We start from the raw sequence: 18,879 nt of genomic DNA, 5'->3' as shown, positions 1-18,879 counted from the left end.
ACGCACAATTTGGTACATTTTTATTTCCTTGATCTGGGATTGAATGAAAACATTTTTCTCCAGTTCTGGGTAGAAATATTTTTCTCTTTAAGTAAAGACACAAGGAAAGCACATAATGTCAATTTCACCCAAAACATTATTGTTTTCATTTGGGGGCTAAAATTTTGCAATTATCTTTAATTTATTTCTGATGCAGTCTAACAAGCATAAGCAGTAGCACTCTTCACAAACATTTCAATAAAGTTTAAATACTGATTTCTTGGTTGGGTTAATGAACACGATAACATTGCTATGTACAAAACTTTGATACATGACATATATAATTGCACAAGACAGTATGAAAAGCTGCGTAAAAGCAGTAGCAAGTATATTTAGTTGGGCAAGCTAGGTTCCAAATTATGGCAGAGCATTTTAGGTCACATATATATGTTTAAACAGTAAGTTATTTATATTGATGGTTGCTACATTTTTGTCATTTTCTAATGGTAAAATCAAATGAAAAACAAAACAAACTATCCTATATTTGAAAAACAATATAACTTTTTAAGTCACAGCATCAATCTTTTCTGATGTATACAGCCCTTGAATATACAGTATGTACAACTTGCTGAAAACTATGTCAAAACCACAATAGCTGTGAAAAATTCTGTTTCTAGAAAACACAAAGACAGAGAGAGATGAATAATGAACCGCAAGTGCTTGAATGTTTCGATGAGTCTGAAGAAATAAACAGGTGTAAGTTCATAGTCAAAAATTTTACCGTAATTTAGAGTCAAAGTGTAAAATGGTAGTTCGTAAACCGTCCTGAACCACAGATAAACACTTAAAACAGACGATTCCAGTAACATATTATCAGTAAAACAGCTGAAATTTCCAGTAATAATTAGTCTGAGCATATAATAGTAAACATATTAGACGTAAATCCCTGGTATCATTGTTACTTTCGCAAACACTTTAGAATAAAATTGATATTATTAACAAACAATAGTTTAATGTGCTTGTTTCATTTTGATTGCCAACAAGACTTGGGTGTATATGTACATACTAAGTTTGCAAACAAGATCTATATTTCAAAAAAACAGTTTTCATTAAATTTTAGATTTGGCGACTTCAATTTAGTTCAGCCAACAGATTGGTCCAAGTAAAGCCAGTTAAATTTCCAAGATGGGATTAAAACCTATAACCTTGTGACCAAAGAGCGATTGCATTGACCACTCAGCCCCCGTAAACTATTGAATTTTTTTATATCACAACAGACAATACTAGTAACAACATACATAGATGGCTCTAATGACTTTGTAATGATCACACCCATATAGCGACAACAGTTGCTATAGATACCTTTATGAAAGCTTTAGTAGAGAACCAGCACTCTGCCATTTTCTCTTTCCTCTGGAGTCAAAGAAAGAACTCTGCGAACTTTAAACCAATTTACGACCCCCTTCACAATCAACAGGGAGCCTGTGAAGTTTAAATATAATTTTGGTGTTTAATGCAATACAGTAGAGAAAATTTTATAGGCAGATGGCAAGAGACAAAACTTTTATATCAGGTAACGTTTTGGTCACTCTATGTTACTATTGAGTTTGGATTCAAACACCTAGTCGTGAACCAAATACTTTTGAATTACATGGACACATTATTCAAACATATATAAATTATAAAACATGAGATTGGATATTTTGTGAAAAAAATCAATAAGTATTGTAAAAAGGTTTGTACAAAACGTCAGCTGAAAAGGACAAAAAACTTAAGAGTTGCAAGTTTTTGAAACCAAGTGTTTTATACTTACCAAGTAAAAAGAAAAACCACCACATAAACAGCTTCTCATCATTGAAATATTCATTATGGACGTGAGAATACTGCACAAAAGTAACAATTTATTTTACTGCACAAAATAATAAATTATTTCATTTTACTTTGACTGATTTTTTGGCACTTTTGTATTTCAAATATTTACTGTAATGATCTGCGACTTAAATGCATGCAAAGTCAATAATGCTACAAGGAACATCTAAAAGTAGACACTTTCAACTTTTCAGTTAATGTGTTAACTATGTTGTAACATTTATGGGCAGTTGGGCTCCATAACACTCTCAGAAAAAAAAAACAGAAGTCTTATATGCTGTCTGTTTTACATCAAACCTTTTTTTTAATTTCCAATTTAAAACTATTTGTAAAACTCACTTTCAAATACATCAACCAGTTGATAATGGAGAGGCCAAAACCAGAAATTGCTCCATAACGTCCAGCCAGGCTGAGCAATATACAGTAGCCAATGAAAAAACCCAACCAGTTAAAGAAGAATGCCATGATGAAAGCCAAAATGAATGTACAGTCACTTCCAACGGCGAATCCATCAACATAAATTTCATTGTCATTCTGCAAAACGTAAAAATTTTAACGGTTAGAGTTAGACTGTTTTTATCCATGATATACTTTTTAAGTAAACACATTTTGGAGAAAGATTTAATCAGACCAAAAATTGAAAAAAAATTACAAGGGGTGACATATTAAAAGTTGCTCTATAATGGAGCAAATTCATTCCTAACGTAAAAAAGTTTGTAGCTGACAAAAAGTTTTGTTGTAAATAGGTGAATCCAACCAATGTACCTTTCAGGTTAGAGGTTAAAAAATAACAGAGAAGTTGTCTAATATCATGTAACTATTAGTCCTAAAAAGACTACTAGCCTGTGCCCTGTAGACTAACTACTGGCTAAGTATGGGTCTTATGCATAGGATAAATGTCGTTGAAATCACAAAATGCTTAGTTAACAACAAACACAGTCAGTGGCGCAACTAGCGGAAAATTGAGGGGGTAGGCAACGAACTACCAATACGACTTTCCCAAAAACGATTGTATTGCTAAGTGCGCATCATAGATTGGTCGAATGGTCGGACGCGCTTTTCCACTAATAATCTAAACAAAAACTGGGATTCGTCCTTGGATTGTACGGGTTCTAATGCTGTGAAAAAGTAACGTAAGTCACAAAGTCCATTGTGATAGTATATTGACGTTTTAAACTAAGGCATTGTTTCGTAACAAATAAACTCGTTCGACTAGGTGTTGAGTTGAGTTGAGTTGAGTTTATTTCGCTTGGTGAAAGAAAACATAGCGACACAATAGCAGGTTGTTGTATAAATACATCGCAGAAACTTCGTTTTTACCATCGCAATATATGCCGATGAAGCGATTTACTGCTGTGACGGCGCCTTGTCCTGTCATTTGAAAGTTATTTTTAGCTTTGATGTGAACGAACGTGTTTTCGGCGCTGTACGAGAGCCGTTATACACAATAACACCGATAGAAAAGGGACCTGGCATGCCGACGAACCTGCCCCCCTAGTTGCGCCCATGAACACAGTCAATACTCAATACTAGAGTAAGACACACACCCTGTACAGACTTTGTGCGGGTAATTCTAATCACAATTTGTGCTGCAGTCAAACACAGTGTAGCAAAAGTATTAAGAGAACTTACAACAAAGAATGAAAAGAGTACAATAAGTGATAATTGACAGACTGCTTACATTTTGTAATACCTAAACTCAGTAATTCACAAGCAGTGCACAATAGAAATAAGTAAAGAGATCATAAACAACATTATATTTAATAGACTATTGTTTCAATATTTACAATTATACAGTTTGTTCATTTTATATCTTGGGGTAAAAAGGTTCGAGAAACATTACTTTAAACATTCAACTGTAATTGGGAAACATATATGAGGCTAATTTACTTTGTCTCGCAATATGTAAGTGGACCTCTCCTAATGTAACGCATGACATAAGTAGAAGGGAAGTCTGTCACATAATCAATATTACATGACCTTCATAAATATCCCTAAGGCTCAGGTTTATTTAAATATGCTTTCATAAGAATATGGATCAATTTAGGACGAATAGCCATTGACTTCCCATGGAGAAATTATAAGAATTTCTCACTATTGTCTCAGCCAATAATACAAATTATGAATGACATGTTTATGAATAGCATAGAATTTATGTTAAACAAATATGAAATGTAATTATGGTTTAAATACAATACATAAAAGACAAATATCAAAATGATGGTTGTAAAAATTTTACCCGAATTAGATTTAACAATAAATGTAAACAATATATATATATGCCCAGATAAGAAAATTTTCTATTCTGCAAATTACTTAAAACCGTTTTAATTTGGCTTAATCATGGTAATTCAAAGTAGACTAACAAACACTAAATTATACAAATTAACTTTGTTTTTGCCTGGCAGGCACAAATTAGAGTTGTTGTATTACGCCCAAGTTGTTCTCAACCACTGGGACAATTTTACAAGCTTGTGGGTAAATATAAGTCATAAAAAAATTAAGGTGGTTAAAGAAACTAGAGTAAAGTTAAACCTCAAATCGGCAAAATAGGTAAACAAAGAAAATATGTTGAAAACCTGTGCTGTACAACAGGGGTCCGCAACCTTTTTTGCACTGCGGACCGTTTATGAAACTGAAATTTTATCGCGGACCGGTCTTAAAAAAAAATTACAAATATTTAGCAATGAAAACGCCAAAGTAAGTTTATCCCCCGGGATACATGGGCAAAATGTTGTGTAGCATTAACCTAAAAAAGTATACGGCCCGGTAACGAACTCCTCGCGGACCGGTACCGGGCCGCGGACCGGCGGTTGCCGACCACTGCTGTGCAACATTAAATTTCTTCACACAAGCCCAACAAATTTAACAAGTTAACATCTTAATGTTGGTAACATGACAATGTACAAGAGATAAAAATCCCTTAATTGTAGAGCATTTTCACTTAGACTTTCACTTAGATATTTAAAAAAAACTAGACAACTCTGTTTAAAACTTAAGTATTCTCAATAGCCACCTTAAATGTTTCAAAACAAGAGTTAGTCTAAACTTCAACAAAATATCCAACCTCAGTTCCAAAGAAGTAGTTGATTATTTCAGCTCTTGCTTCATCCTCTTTGAGTCTTTGTGTGTCTTCGTAAGTTGGCAAAGTTGTTGCTTGTTCGTATGACGGCAGCTTGTTGGTCAATGGTGGCGCATTATCGTTGTTCTTGTTTTCTTCTTCTAAAGCTTCATCTTAATGTAAAAACAAACCGATATAAATGCATCAGCCAGATACATATTTAAAGACTTGCTAATCTGGTTTTAAAAACTGATTAACAAATACTGAAGATTATATGTTGCAGGTTTTTAAGAAACTTATTGACTAACTTTCAATCAACAGGAAAATCATTTTTGTTTAAACTAGGTAAAGTATCAGGTTTAATACAAAAGTAGTTATATATGCATTTCAAAATTTGCTAATTCTGTCAAAAAACTGATCAGCAAATTCTTAATAATATATGTTGTAGGTTTGTTAAAAAAACACAACAAATCAGCATTTTATCTGTGGAATCATCTGCTTTTTGCACCACTAAGAGCACCTCCAAGCATATCCCAATACAGTAAACACAATTAAGCCCTTAAAAAACATCACATGACTACCTTTTGGTAAATGCAATTAGTTAATATACTGAGTTGGTTTAGTTATGCTACTTAGAATCAAACACTGTGTACTGTAAAATCTTGTAGTCCTGAACCAAAGTTTGAAATTGCCAATCAAATAGGAGACATAAGGAAGTAAAAATACAAGTCAATTTCAACTAATGGTCTAGTTTTGAATTATAAAGCAAAACTTTTACATTTACCTAAGCCTATTTAGCTGCAAAACCTAATTTTGTCATTTGGATTCAGATCATAAACACAACATTTCAAAAAGCAAATTCCGAACCTGTATTAGTGCTTGTAGATGCTTGGTACGCTGGTGGAGGTGTTTCATCATTTAAAGGGACCTGCGAAAAAGTAAAGTGAAAATTTATATCTTGCCAAGTTCACACACTTGAAGTTTACATCAAATCATCATCTTTATTGATTCGACTTTCGGTGGATTCTCCACTGAGCCTGCGAAGCTCAGTTGGTAGAGCGCGAGTCCCGGAAAGACTCCTGTCATGGGTTCGAATCCCACCGAGGGCTAGATTTTTCTAGCCTACGCCTTGCCATGTGGTGGTGAATGCTTGGTGACCGGCTGATTCGGTATGGCGCCTTCAATGGGCCTGGCACACTGTGATTCTTTTATAAATATAATGTTGTTGCTAGGCATATTTCTTAAACTTTCATTGCCGTTTGAGCAAAGAGAAAAGCTTATACATCTAAGATGACAGTGATATATAAAAATACAGTTGATTTGGATTTTACAAATACAATGCAATCAAATCACAAAGTGCAAAAAATGTTAAATTGAGTTTTTACTATGCCTCACTGCAACAGCATATATGCAACACCACAAGTTAAAAACAATCACAGAAAGAAGTCAAACTGTTACATTGTAAAATTGAAAACATTATCTACAATTCAGACAAGAAAAACACGAACAACAAATTCAAAGAAAAGATTTTTCAACAGAGATTAAAAATAACAAAATAAATGAAGGAAGAATGTTTACCAGAGTGTAAGTGGATTGTTGTACATTCTCCATTTTTTGTTCTGTTATCACAACAATCGTTGGCACTAAAGTAAAATCCCAGATTGAACCGGGTTTATCAGATCATTCAGCCCTATTTTAATGCAGTTACATGCAAAAAACTGTAAGATACAAAAATATTAAATACAATTTTGAAAAAGTACTTTAACATTGTAAAACTTCACAAAATCTTTGATGAAAATTGTTGTTTTGATTGTTGTTGTTTTTTACATTATTTTATTTCTAAATGCATCTGATAGTTACACACCACTAGCCTGTTGTTTTAATAACAGGGTCATGTTTATTCTTTGGTTTTGACCTTGCACAACCAGACTGTCCGACGCCATGACTTTTCCAACATTTAACCTAAAAAAACCTCCAGAACTAAGCCTACATTAGCAATGTACATTCAGATACCTTTAATGTGTACTTTGCTACACTTTTTTAATGTTGTTATTTCGCAAAGTTTATTTAATTTCTTACAATAAACGAAACAAAACGAGGGAGTGGAACCTGAATAACAATAATAAAAGAAACAAAGATGGATTGTTGGGAAAAATGTCGGATGAGTTATGGGAAAATATTTGTTAGTTATTTTTTGTTTAGCAGTTTCCTAATGCAATAGTGTTTCAGGGCGAACCACACTTATTTTATAATTGATACTAAATATTTTCTTGACAAAACTATACCTCGATATGTTTTTATGTTGTCAGCCCAACATACTGTAAATTCATGTTGTTTCAAAACATATTGTCAGAACTTGGAAATACGAAAGGTGGTCATTTTCATTTGTTGTGGTATAGATATTAGTTTACATTTTCTGGACTTATTGTACGTTGTATTTTGGGAACTAGAAAGAAATTAAATCTACACACAAGCATGTCTTCAGCAACAGTAAGTTATTTCTCTTTTACCAGTAAGTTTATGTCCAAATTAGGGTTGTTATCAGTGAAAGTTCGCCAATTTTAGAAACCTTACACCCATAACTGATTGGTGTTTTTGTTTGCATTTTACAGTCTAAACACAACCCTATAGCAAAAACATTTCCTAACTGTGAAATCCTTTAATGGTTAACCTTACTGGCATTGCAAATTGCCATAATGAAAGGTGGCTTGAACTTTTAATTATAAGAAACCGCATTTTTATTGTTAAGTAATTAGAGAAAAAACTTCTTCATTTCCAACAAATGCAGGATCCTGGAGACCATCGTCGAAAATGGGACAAAGAAGAATACGAAAAACTTGCCACAGAGCGACTAACTGAAGAATTTGACAAACCTGACAGTAAGATTTTGTTTTGTATTTTTGCCAGACAACAACATAGGAAATGCAATCTGTGTATATTTGTGAGTTAGAGACACATTTATTTTCACAATCAGGCTGAATAGATATTTAACAATAATTTCCCCCGAAGTTAGGCTGAATAGACCTATTACAGAAGGAGATATTTTAAAGATTTTCTCTTGCTTAAACATTGCTACATTAATTATTTTGTCTTTTTATAGAAGATGAAACACCTGTGAAGCGAGAACTGCTTAAAGCTCGGTCATACAAAATTGACTTGGATTCCAACCTTGGAAAATCCGTGGTCATTAGTAAAACGACTGCTGCATCTGACAGTGGAGGTTATTACTGTAATGTGTGCGACTGTGTGGTGAAAGACTCCATCAACTTTCTCGACCATATCAATGGAAAAAAACGTAAGTGACATGCTACCAGAATTTTTAGTTGCATTGAATGTTTACAAACAGGGTGAGCTTATGATGTTCTTCAGAAAATTCCAGTTGTTTGCAATGCTCGTTTTTTACATACTGTCTCTCAAACTGTGGCCTATTAATGATTATGAGAAAATTCCAGTTAGTTTTCCAGTAAAATGATTAGTAAATTAAACATGAGCATGTGTGTTTTCAATGTAATTGGTACATTTCTTTTCATAGTTGCTTGTTCCAGAACAAAATCTCCTTGCACTGAAACACAGATAATGCCACCAGCAAAAAATATTTGCAATAAAATGTATATATTCACCATATGCTCCATTACAGTTTTATTTTAAAGCTAGTGTGTTTTTGTGGTTCTTTATTGCTAGTTAGATTATTTTGTGATGAACCAAATCTTGGTTTAATTATATTTATCTATACAATGCCATTTAAACTTTTTATGTCTTAACAGATCAAAGAAACCTGGGTATGTCAATGAAAGTTGAACGTTCGAGTCTTGATCAAGTTCAAAAGCGATTTGAAATGAACAAGAAAAAGAGGGAAGAGAAAAAGAAACAATACGACTTTGAAGAGAGAATGAAAGAATTAAAAGAAGATGTATGTGACAAAACTTTCATTCCTTAAGTTTTAATCATTTAGTTCAGTGGTTCCCAACCGGGGGAAGTCTCAAGGGATGGATTTTAAAACTTCAGAGGAGGAATTTACTTTAATTTGTACATGTGGTTTGTAAATAGACACTTTAACTCTGGGAATATAACATGTGAAGTTGATAAAGGACCCAATTTTAAATAACAATCTACTAGTGAGGAAATCGTCAATAAAGGTTGGAAACCACTTATTTAGTTGTTAAAGTTTTAATTATTTTTCTCACATAATTAAAAGTTAGCTGCAGACATTGCACGCTGTTTTGATCTTTTAATGTCTCATTGATGCAGTGGGTGGCAAGACATTGATCTAAAGATTAGTGTAGCAGGCTAACAGCACTCTATAGTGTTGGAATTATTAGCCTCAAAAATAGTTAATTTGGCACTTTAATGTTTACAGGAGGAAAGATTAAAAGCTCACAGGAGAGAAAAACGAAAAGAAAGAAAACGAAAAGCTGAAGAGGAAGATCCCGGTGATAGTGATGTTGCAGCTCTCATGGGATTCGGGGGTTTCGGAACAACATCCAAGAAGAGATGATAAAAATGAGACCAACTACGTGCAAGAAAAAGACATTGCTTGAAGAGTTACAGGGTCCTCTTAAAACATTGTTACTGCAACACATGAACAAGAAAATCATGTAGTGATAGTTAAAATACCACAAGACCACATTGTTTCACAAAAATATGACACTGATATTTTCTACGGAATGGTACCAGATTGTGGATTTTATACTTTTTGGATGTTTTTGGCTTGGCTCCATAATTAAACTGGATTAGTCCACTTGTTTTTTACTCAGTGTAAAACGATAGGTAGTATTTTTTTAAAACAATTGTGCCACCTGCTGCCAAATAAAGTCCTTTTAGTTATTAGCAAGAGTCATTGACCGCAGTAAGATGTAATCATTTTATTTATTTTTTTGTTTACTAATGGTTGTCCAGACAACCCCTATAGTTACCGTAGTAGGTGCACGTGATCCGACTCTCAGTGGGGTAACCACGGAGCCTGTGTAGCTCAATTTGTAGACAGAGACCCGGGTCCCGTCGTGGGTTCGAATCCCACCGCTAAGACTTGGAGTAAGGATTGATTAAAAATACATAAGTCAGTAATGACTCTTCACATTTATTGGATTTGTCGAAATGGTCGTTCCATAAGTAAAACAAAAACCCTGGTTTTGTCGAGTAGGCTAGTTTAACAGGACCCAAAAACCGCGGCATTGTTACGTAACTATACACATTTCCCGAGACAGCAAAATATGGTTCATACAAGTATGCCTCGTAGCAACACTACTTGTATTATTACGTAATGAATGTGACTTTTTTACGTAATAACTGCGTCCAAAGTCCACGACACCGCGATCCGCAAACACAAATGACAGATCTGAACAAATGAACAGTGTATAGCTGTGAGTGGCATTGCCTTCCCAATACCAGTGCCCATTCAGCCATGGCGCAAATTGCCGTCATTTGTCAAATACTTGACTAGTGGGTTGAAAATTAGCATAAAACCGACAAATTTATACGTTCTCCTGAGTTGGATATTGTCAATTTTATCCTGATCTAGCTGGAGGCAAAATGGGAAGAAATGCAAGAATTTTGACCCAGAATTGAACACAACTGGTGTTTGCGAGGTAGTCGGTTCTAATGCCACCACGACCACTTGGGTTCCCTGAGCAGGAAGTGCTGCAACCCACAAAACCGAGAAATTGTTTAAGATCACCCACAAGTCGAAAAAGCTTTAATAAAAGATCCAACGTAGCCTACTTTCAATAAAGCTGGCTCGACGGCGGGTCATTTTTTTGTAAACATAACACATTCATGCCTTACTCACTAACCCATGATAAACATAAAAACAATTAAAATCACAGAACTGCCAAACATTGATTTATACAGTCATTTCCACCAATCGAAAACAAATGATTTAGTTTTTCCGGTGCGTGGGCCAAAAGTGGCGTGTTGAACGAGCATCATCCTGAAAACTATAAGCACTCATTTTAACACAGATTACATTCAGTGGTGGGATTCAGCCGGTTCGCACCGGTTCTATAGAACCGTCTCACCAAATGTTATGAGATCAGCAAACCGGTTAGCATTACTGGTTACTGTCAATGAACTTTTTGTAACAGAACCGGCTGAAAAATGTGAATTTTATGAAAAAACTGGCTGACAAAAAATTTTAATTCCACCACTGGCTACATGTAGAAGCTTTGCACGTTTACACTTAACAAGAGTGTGCGTGACATGCTTGACACAGTCAATCGTGCTGACATTGGTTCGGGCAAACCTTTTTCCGTGAACTGAATGCTGTATGCAGTCACGACATTGTGCATTTTAAGCACGTTTTAATGGCAGCTTTTTTCGTTCGACAATGATTGGGGTTTTCCTATTGCAAATTTGTGAACAGAAACTGAATAGATTTGCATGGACAAAAGGATGTCACTTATAAAGCAGTGGTGGGATTCCAATTTTTTTCCGCCGGTTCTATCACAAAAGTTATATTTTTCAGTCGGTTCTATTCCAAAAAGTGCATTTACAGTAACCAGTAACGCTAACCGGTTCGCTGATCTCATAAAATTTCGTGAGACGGTGTAATAGAACCAGTGCGAACCGGCTGAATCCCACCACTGTTATAACGAATATACAAGTAAGGTTTAATTTCTGGACACGGACTTTACAATTAGCTTTATCACAATTAAAACCGGCAGAAAGCTTGTATATAATAAATACATTCTATTGAACAGGTTTCAACAATAGCTAATTACACTGTTAATAACAATACCGATTGTTGTCGTAACAAAGTATATTCAACGCATTCATGCTCTGTCAGTTTTAATTGTGATCATTGTATTTATCACGTGTTAAACATGCTGTTACAAAATCAGTAAACCCAGTTGACATTGTTAAACACTCAGACATAGTCAATATGTGGTTTGCACCGCATGACACAAGGATCAATATTTGCAATGTTTTAATCGCGTTGCATAACGACTGTTGTTGTTTGTTTTGCAAACTTGCAGTTTTTTGTCCAAATGCCTGACTATGTACTTATCATGGGTTATAAATTAAATAGTTGAAGACTTAACGTAATTTTTATCAGCTGTTGTAAGTACATAGGAAATTGCATTTTAAAAACTTATTTAAAGCGTTTAGTACTAGAAAATCCGGGTAAGGCAATTTTGAACATGGCATCTTTGTAAAGTGCATTCATGGTAACTTCCTAAAACGGGTAACGTTTTGTACTGCTGCGCGATAACACAAGTCAAACTCGTGACATAAACACACTTTCGGAAGCATGAGTCACAAAATGATAATCGACAACTTGGTCAAATTCAAAGTAACTGCCAATGTCATTGTGCACACGCAAAACAACCACAACAACAACGGCTTAACTTTGAAAAATCCAAAAAATAATTTTGGTTCACACCGGTTGTTTTTTGGGGACTGTTGCGTTTAACCAAACGAATCCAAGTTAATGTTCTTGTTAGCCCTATCAAATTATGTGTTATAATGACCATGTAGCTACAGCGCGTCCAACCTTAATCCAATGGTCCCCATAACTTTTTCGTGTCTTAAAACATTGCAACGTTGCGCAGCTATTCCCGACTTGATAGTTGAACCAGTGGTACAGCTCTTTCGATTGCTTTGTTTTCCAAACTTAAACGCAACTTAATATCTTCTGCTGGAAAATCCCTATACGCCGCCCGAATTTCCACCACGCAATCATGAGCCTATCGACATCCAGTCGTCCTTCAAATAGAACTCGTATGATTTTGAGTGTGTTAAGTAGCGAACCCATCTACTAACTACTGAACCTGGCCCACTGCTTGTTGAGTTCGGGCTCTCGACTTTAAGATTATTGATTCGCAATCCAGACTGACAAAACATTGGAGCCTCGAACTCCAAAACAACACTGTTGAGTTCATACACCAGTGCAGGGCTCCAGTCCTTTACCAGCACTTTAACGGAGACACTGTGGTGGGATTCTCCTGGGTACAAAGGGCTGGTAAACTGTATCAACTGCTTGTGTTTATCGTATGTTAATTCCATGTTAGCTAGCGAAGAACTACCTGATGCCGTCAGGGTGCTGTACGGCAGTCGTATCGTCCCAACAAAGTTTGTGGCAGGGTTTCGCGGAGGCAGGCTACTGTGTAACTTCAAATTGATCATCACTAGCTTGTCTTCCGGTACTGGGACGAAATTTCCGTACAACGTAAACGGCATAGACGTGCTTTCATCCCGAATATCCAGGCTGTAGTTCATGGCAGTATACGTTCCAGGACAAACTTGCGCTCTAATCTCACGTGGAAGTTTAGATTTGTCAACATTAGCGTGAAACCTAGCATTGTTAAAAGCGTCTTTTAGTTTGGAGTCTTGCGAAAATGTCACCGAGACATTAGCGGCGTTATCCAAATAGCTTTTTACTTGAAGTTTCCCATTAAGTCCATAATGTAACACAACGCCCCTTGAGTCGATAATAACGGATAATTTTTCAATAAGATCCACAAACAGTTCTTGTTTATCAAGCTCTTGTGTTGATTTGGTTTTTATAGGTTTCTTTGTAGCTTCACTGCATGCCACACGTTTATTTGCGTCACCGACAGCACCAAATAAATTGTCAGGCAAAATACTAAGAAAATGTGGAGAATTAGATTTGGCTGGACGCACGGCATTGCACAACAACGTTTTCAGTTTCTCCTTTTCAACCAGTCTTGGAAACCCAGCATCAGTAGACTCACAAATTACTTCGTACACAAGTCCAATATTAGAAAATATGTTTTGGGGGTTAACAGTGCCCAAAAGGTCTTTTAGGAAATCGGACAAGCTTTCTAAGTATGCCAACACCACATAACATGACATGGTACCTACTGTTGTCACAGCCACCAGTAAAACAGAGTCAAGCTTTACATGGAAATAGAACATATCTTCCAGTTGGATTGACATTGGTAAATCCCTACCTTTTCTCTTTAGCTCTCTAGTAAAAGTTACAGGCGTCCATTTTGTTGAACTGTACAGAAAATCTTTTCGGACAATAACTTCACCACCTTCACTGGCCATAAAAATTCCAAGCAACATTTGGTTGGATTCAATTTATTGTTAAGTCATTAAACACAGCCTAGATAGCATTTAATTGGCCTGGAATGACAAATCAACAAAACGGAAATAAAAATGACACAATATCACACAGTTAAGTTGTGCTTAAGTACTTATGATAACAAGAACAATTATGAGCACCACATAAGGTTTCAAGGAAAATTTGACAACAATCGCAGTCATAACAAAGTTACCCTAGAAAAGCTGTATATCTATTTTATTTTGTTCATAGTAGCATGCAAATTTTGAGATGAATACTGTTTGTCTGATATGGTGATGGTGTCTATTTACAGTTTGCACAAGAAATTTCACAATGAACTAGTACATATAAATGCTTTCAGAGATAAGGAAATAAACAAACAATAAATAAATGTACAATTAATACACCATATTCGAGTTCAATCATTATTTACCGAATGACTTTCGGGGTTTGATACTAAGTCTTGTTCATCATCTTGACGCATATAACTATTTAGTTTTAATTTTGACAGACACTGTGACTGTGTTAAGGCAGATAACATTAAGGCACCAAGGTAAAATACAAAACAAAGATATGCTAATGCAACAAGTACAGCAAATACTATTAAGGCAACATACTTTAATTCTGTAATATAAACAACAACAAAGTACAAGTTAATCACTAACACTAAAAACGAAATTACAAAACCAATGATTTTCCATGCTAGATTGTTTGCAAATTCACCCATTAATGAAGCCATGCTGGTAAAGTGCAGAACAGGTATCAGAGCAAAAGGAAGTTGTAAGCTTTGAAGGACATTGAGAAGGTCGTTCATGCCTGTCAAATGCTCAATGTCAGAAAACACAGCCAGTAGAAGAGTTGGTCCGATGGCAATAGAACGCGTCAAAACCACTCGTTTGAATCTACTCCAACGCAGGTCCAAAAAACCTTCCATGACAAACTGTCCAGAATATGTCCCAGTCATTGTGGAACTCTGACCAGCTGCTAATATTCCAACTGCCCACACATAGTAAGCAATGGGACCAAAAAAGCATCCCAAAAGAATTCCACCCTTATAAATGTCCACATTTACTGCCTGATCTGTTCCATTTATGATTGGAAACATATGAGTGGCACCTGGAATGTTAGTAGCATTTTGGCATGTTGCATTAAGTTGTGGGTATGTAGTTTCATAAAAGGCTTCAGCAAATACAGAAACTACAAACAGATTTATAATAAAGGAAATAAAAAGAGCAATAGTGGATTCAATCAGATAGTAGAAGTTTGCCTCTCGAATTTTGCGAGGCTTTGCGCGGTCAACATCTCTTGATTTCACCAGTGCAGAATGTAGATACATGTTGTGCGGCATGATAACAGCCCCAATAATTCCTACAGCTTGCAACAGTTGTTTTGGTCCGCAATTTGTGCAATGAGGGACTAAAGTTCCAAATATTACTTGTTCTTGGTTTGGTGCCACTTTTATGTACTCATACCCGAATGTTATGGCCATTAAAGTGATTAAAAGCCCAAAGAATGCCTCTAGTTTGCGCAAACCATATTTGTCTAGAAGTAGGAATACAAAAGCATCACTGGCAGTGATAAGAACGCCTGCGTAAAGTGGTATTCTGCCACCAGACAGGAGTGAGAAAGCAATAGCTGATCCAATCACTTCTTGCATATCGGAGCCGACAATCGCTATTTCAATCATCAGCCAAAGGATTATTCTTGGTACTTTACTGTACTGTCTGTTGCACACCTCGGCCAAATGGAGACCAGTGACCACTCCAAGTCGAGCTGAGAGTCTTTGCATCAACAAACCCATAATAGTTGCCAGAAGAAGCAGCCAAAGCAGTTGAAAGCCTGCAATTGCACCTGACTGCAAGTCGGACTCAATGTTGCCCGGGTCTAAATACGCGATGCTCATCAGAAATCCGGGACCAGTGAATGCCCAGAGTTTGCGCCAGCTAAAAGCGGGCATATCCGGCGAAAACGGTCCGCATTTAAACTTGTCTATTTCTTCGTCCATGTCTTGTGGTACAGGGATCCTCTCCTCAAAATAAGTTGCAACTATTGGCATCGCAACATCTGTTTCTTTTCGTCCGCTGACATATACCACTTCCTTGCTATCATCATTGTTTTCATTATTTTCGTCCATTGTTCTCTCGTCAACCTCTGCCGGTTGTCTAACGCTCTGTTCCAACGAAATAGTTTCAACCAGGCTTTGCTGATGCATCTGCCCAGCCTGACTAACTCTGCGAAAAAAGATTTATTAACGCGCACGTGAATAAACAAACACCACGTTGAGTCATTGCATGTTCGCAATTCGCACTCGCGGCTGTTGCGTAAGCCGTAAATTGTAAATGAAAATCCGAATCCGATCCAAATGTGTACCACAAAGCAGAAGTTATTGACCTTTGACCTCATAGGCCCATTTACAGGGTAGATAGGGTAGAAATATCTTCCACGTAGTACGTATCAACGTGTAGCCTACAGATGACAAAATAATAAATAAATGTTCATTTGTGAAGGGTTAAGTTAGCTTATTCCATACATAACTGTTTGTATGGATTAGGCATAGTTTAACTTCGTTGAAATTCAATTCAGGTCAATGAAGGGAAGTAATGCTATGTTTGTTTCAGTGAAAATTTTGAGCAACAATGCATGTACTTTGTGGAGAGGGCTACTGAAAACTGAATAAACGGGATTATGGCTGGCCCTGTGCAGTTTTTACCTTTTGCAAGTGCTATTGAATCTGGATTTTGGAATAAATTAGCCGAAAACAAGTTGAATGTGTACAAACTTGATGATGCACCTAAACGTTTAAACGGTTTCTACACCAATACTGATGTTGAAGGACTGCCCTGTAGACACAATGTGGATTATAAAGCATTTGAAAAAATGGAAAAGGCACCTCCTCTTTGCTTTATGAGTCATGGCACTTTGTGGAACAAAAATACGATTGAAGATTTCAAAAGTTGCAACAAAAAACAAATATTGCAAGATGTGGCAGATACACTTTGGCAGCAAATAACAAATGGTGAAGCAATTAAAAATCCATCATGTTTAGTAAGATTTGTACTACTCAGTTTTGCTGATTTAAAGAAGTATTTGTTTTATTATTGGTTTGCTTTTCCAGCGTTTGTACATCCAACAGCAATTGTAAAGAATATTTGCAAACCGTTGTCCAACCTTAACTGCCCAAATTTTCAAAACTCATTGCAACAGGCCTTTTCTAGTTATGGCTCAAATAAACCAGGCTTCTTTTTACTGTCGTGCTCTTCAAATCCATTCCAGTCTGATGAAGTCAGCGTTAACATTTGTGCCCTTACTGAATTTGAACGGTTATTGAAAGAAAAGGAGTTTATCATATTTGGACTCGCTGACCCATCAACATTAGAAGACTATCCTGCATGGCCTTTAAGAAACTTCCTAACTTTGATTTCGTATCATTGGTCATCACATTTTGTAGACAACCTTGTTCGAGTTATTTGTTTCAGGGACCGAACTCACAGTGGCAAACGAACAATTGCTCACAGCCTGTACCTTGAAGTTAACCTACCACCAGTTAAGATTTGCGCGGAAGCCACAGGATGGGAAAAGAACAAGAAAAACAAACTAGCACCAAGATCTGTAAGTCTTGCTGAGAGTATGGACCCTACCAGACTGGCAATGTCGTCTGTTAACTTGAATCTAAAACTGATGCGTTGGAGGTTAATGCCGTCACTGGACTTGGAAGCCATTTCCTCATGCAAGTGTTTGTTACTTGGTTCAGGAACTCTAGGATGCAATGTAGCTCGTGGCTTGCTTGGATGGGGTGTCACTGATATTACAATGGTTGACAACGGAACAGTTTCTTTCTCAAATCCTGTAAGACAATCATTGTTTGAATTTTCTGACTGCAGTCCCAGTGGAGGAAAGCCAAAAGCATTAGCAGCTGCTGAGAAATTGAAACTCATTTACCCTGGAGTAAATGCCGTCGGTGTTGAGCTTTCTATCCCAATGCCTGGACACCCTGTACATAGCAGTGACGAACTTGTGGCCAAGGTACAGAATGAGGTTCACCAGTTGGAGGAGTTAATTGACAGTCATGATGTTGTATTCCTCCTGATGGATACAAGAGAGAGCCGGTGGTTACCAACAATGATGTGTGCCGCAAAAGATAAACTTGTAATAAATTCAGCTCTCGGATTCGACTCTTACCTTGTCATGAGGCACGGAATAATAACTCCTGAACAACAAGCAGCTAAAAAACTTGGTTGCTATTTCTGTAATGATGTTGTGGCACCAGGAAATTCCTTGCGAGATAGGAGTTTGGATCAACAGTGCACTGTGTCACGACCTGGTGTTTCAATGATTGCATCTGCTTTGGCAGTTGAGCTGCTTGCATCGGTGCTACAGCATCCTTCAGGCAAGCTGTGTATGCCGGATAATGCACAAGGAGAGTTCGACCCAGCTGAAAGCTCTTTGCTCGGTCCAGTGCCTCATCAAATTCGAGGATTTTTGTCAAACAATCAGGTGCTATATCCCTCAACAGAAGCTTTTAGCAAGTGTACTGCATGCTCTGATATTGTTTTGGATCAGTACAAGTCACAAAAGTTTGACTTTTTACTTGATGTTTTTAATTCGCCAAACAGCTATCTTGAGGATTTAACTGGACTCACATTATTACACCAGCAAACTGCACAAGCTGAGGCCGATATTTTGGAATTTAGTGACACAGAAAGTATATGAATGAAATGTTGTTGTAAATTTGAAGTGTATTTATGCAAATGTAATAAGTTGTCTTCAAGTGATTTTTTGGCAAACTGCAATGAGAAACATGTTTTGTTTTGAATAAATAACAGCAGTAATTTTTTTAAACCCTGGTTTTTGAAAGTCGTTATTGTTGTGATTGTGCAATTGTGTGTGAAAAATATGCGGTACAAATGATTGTGTGTTTTTGGTACACAGATATGACATACATACT

At 36.4% G+C, this 18,879-nt stretch overlaps 5 protein-coding genes across 5 annotated transcripts; 2 read left to right on the top strand and 3 right to left on the bottom strand.

Moving 5' to 3' along the window:
* Positions 1–5: 5 nt before the first annotated feature.
* On the bottom strand, positions 6–6,653 carry LOC145239164 (NEDD4 family-interacting protein 1-like). The gene is made up of 7 exons (XM_080102451.1): positions 6,488–6,653; positions 5,777–5,837; positions 4,916–5,082; positions 2,188–2,382; positions 1,793–1,862; positions 1,342–1,461; positions 6–717 (listed from the first exon to the last, which is right to left on the bottom strand). Exons 1-6 carry the CDS (start codon positions 6,518–6,520, stop codon positions 1,355–1,357), a joined length of 633 nt encoding a protein of 210 aa, XP_079958577.1. The 5' UTR covers positions 6,521–6,653; the 3' UTR covers positions 6–717; positions 1,342–1,354.
* A 577-nt stretch (positions 6,654–7,230) lies between these two features.
* LOC145237032 (zinc finger matrin-type protein 2-like) lies at positions 7,231–9,647 on the top strand. Its single transcript, XM_080099731.1, has 5 exons — positions 7,231–7,399; positions 7,698–7,788; positions 8,010–8,204; positions 8,674–8,819; positions 9,267–9,647. The coding sequence occupies exons 1-5, from the start codon at positions 7,385–7,387 to the stop codon at positions 9,402–9,404; spliced, it is 585 nt and encodes a 194-aa protein (XP_079955857.1). The 5' UTR covers positions 7,231–7,384; the 3' UTR covers positions 9,405–9,647.
* Positions 9,648–10,569: 922 nt separating this feature from the next.
* LOC145237029 (AP-4 complex subunit mu-1-like) lies at positions 10,570–13,936 on the bottom strand. Its single transcript, XM_080099725.1, has one exon. The coding sequence runs from the start codon at positions 13,934–13,936 to the stop codon at positions 12,584–12,586; it is 1,353 nt and encodes a 450-aa protein (XP_079955851.1). The 3' UTR covers positions 10,570–12,583.
* Positions 13,937–13,996: 60 nt separating this feature from the next.
* LOC145237028 (natural resistance-associated macrophage protein 2-like) lies at positions 13,997–16,311 on the bottom strand. Its single transcript, XM_080099724.1, has one exon. It carries the CDS (start codon positions 16,144–16,146, stop codon positions 14,353–14,355), a length of 1,794 nt encoding a protein of 597 aa, XP_079955850.1. The 5' UTR covers positions 16,147–16,311; the 3' UTR covers positions 13,997–14,352.
* A 100-nt stretch (positions 16,312–16,411) lies between these two features.
* On the top strand, positions 16,412–18,864 carry LOC145237027 (ubiquitin-like modifier-activating enzyme ATG7). The gene has a single exon (XM_080099723.1). The coding sequence runs from the start codon at positions 16,620–16,622 to the stop codon at positions 18,642–18,644; it is 2,025 nt and encodes a 674-aa protein (XP_079955849.1). The 5' UTR covers positions 16,412–16,619; the 3' UTR covers positions 18,645–18,864.
* Positions 18,865–18,879: the final 15 nt, after the last annotated feature.

This window comes from Phallusia mammillata, chromosome 7 (genome assembly GCF_965637545.1).
Source record: "Phallusia mammillata chromosome 7, kaPhaMamm4.hap1.1, whole genome shotgun sequence".
In the NCBI taxonomy this organism is placed as follows: Eukaryota; Metazoa; Chordata; class Ascidiacea; order Phlebobranchia; family Ascidiidae; genus Phallusia; species Phallusia mammillata.
The sequence above is the reverse complement of the archived record's forward strand: the minus strand, read 5'-3'. Positions and strand labels throughout refer to the sequence as shown.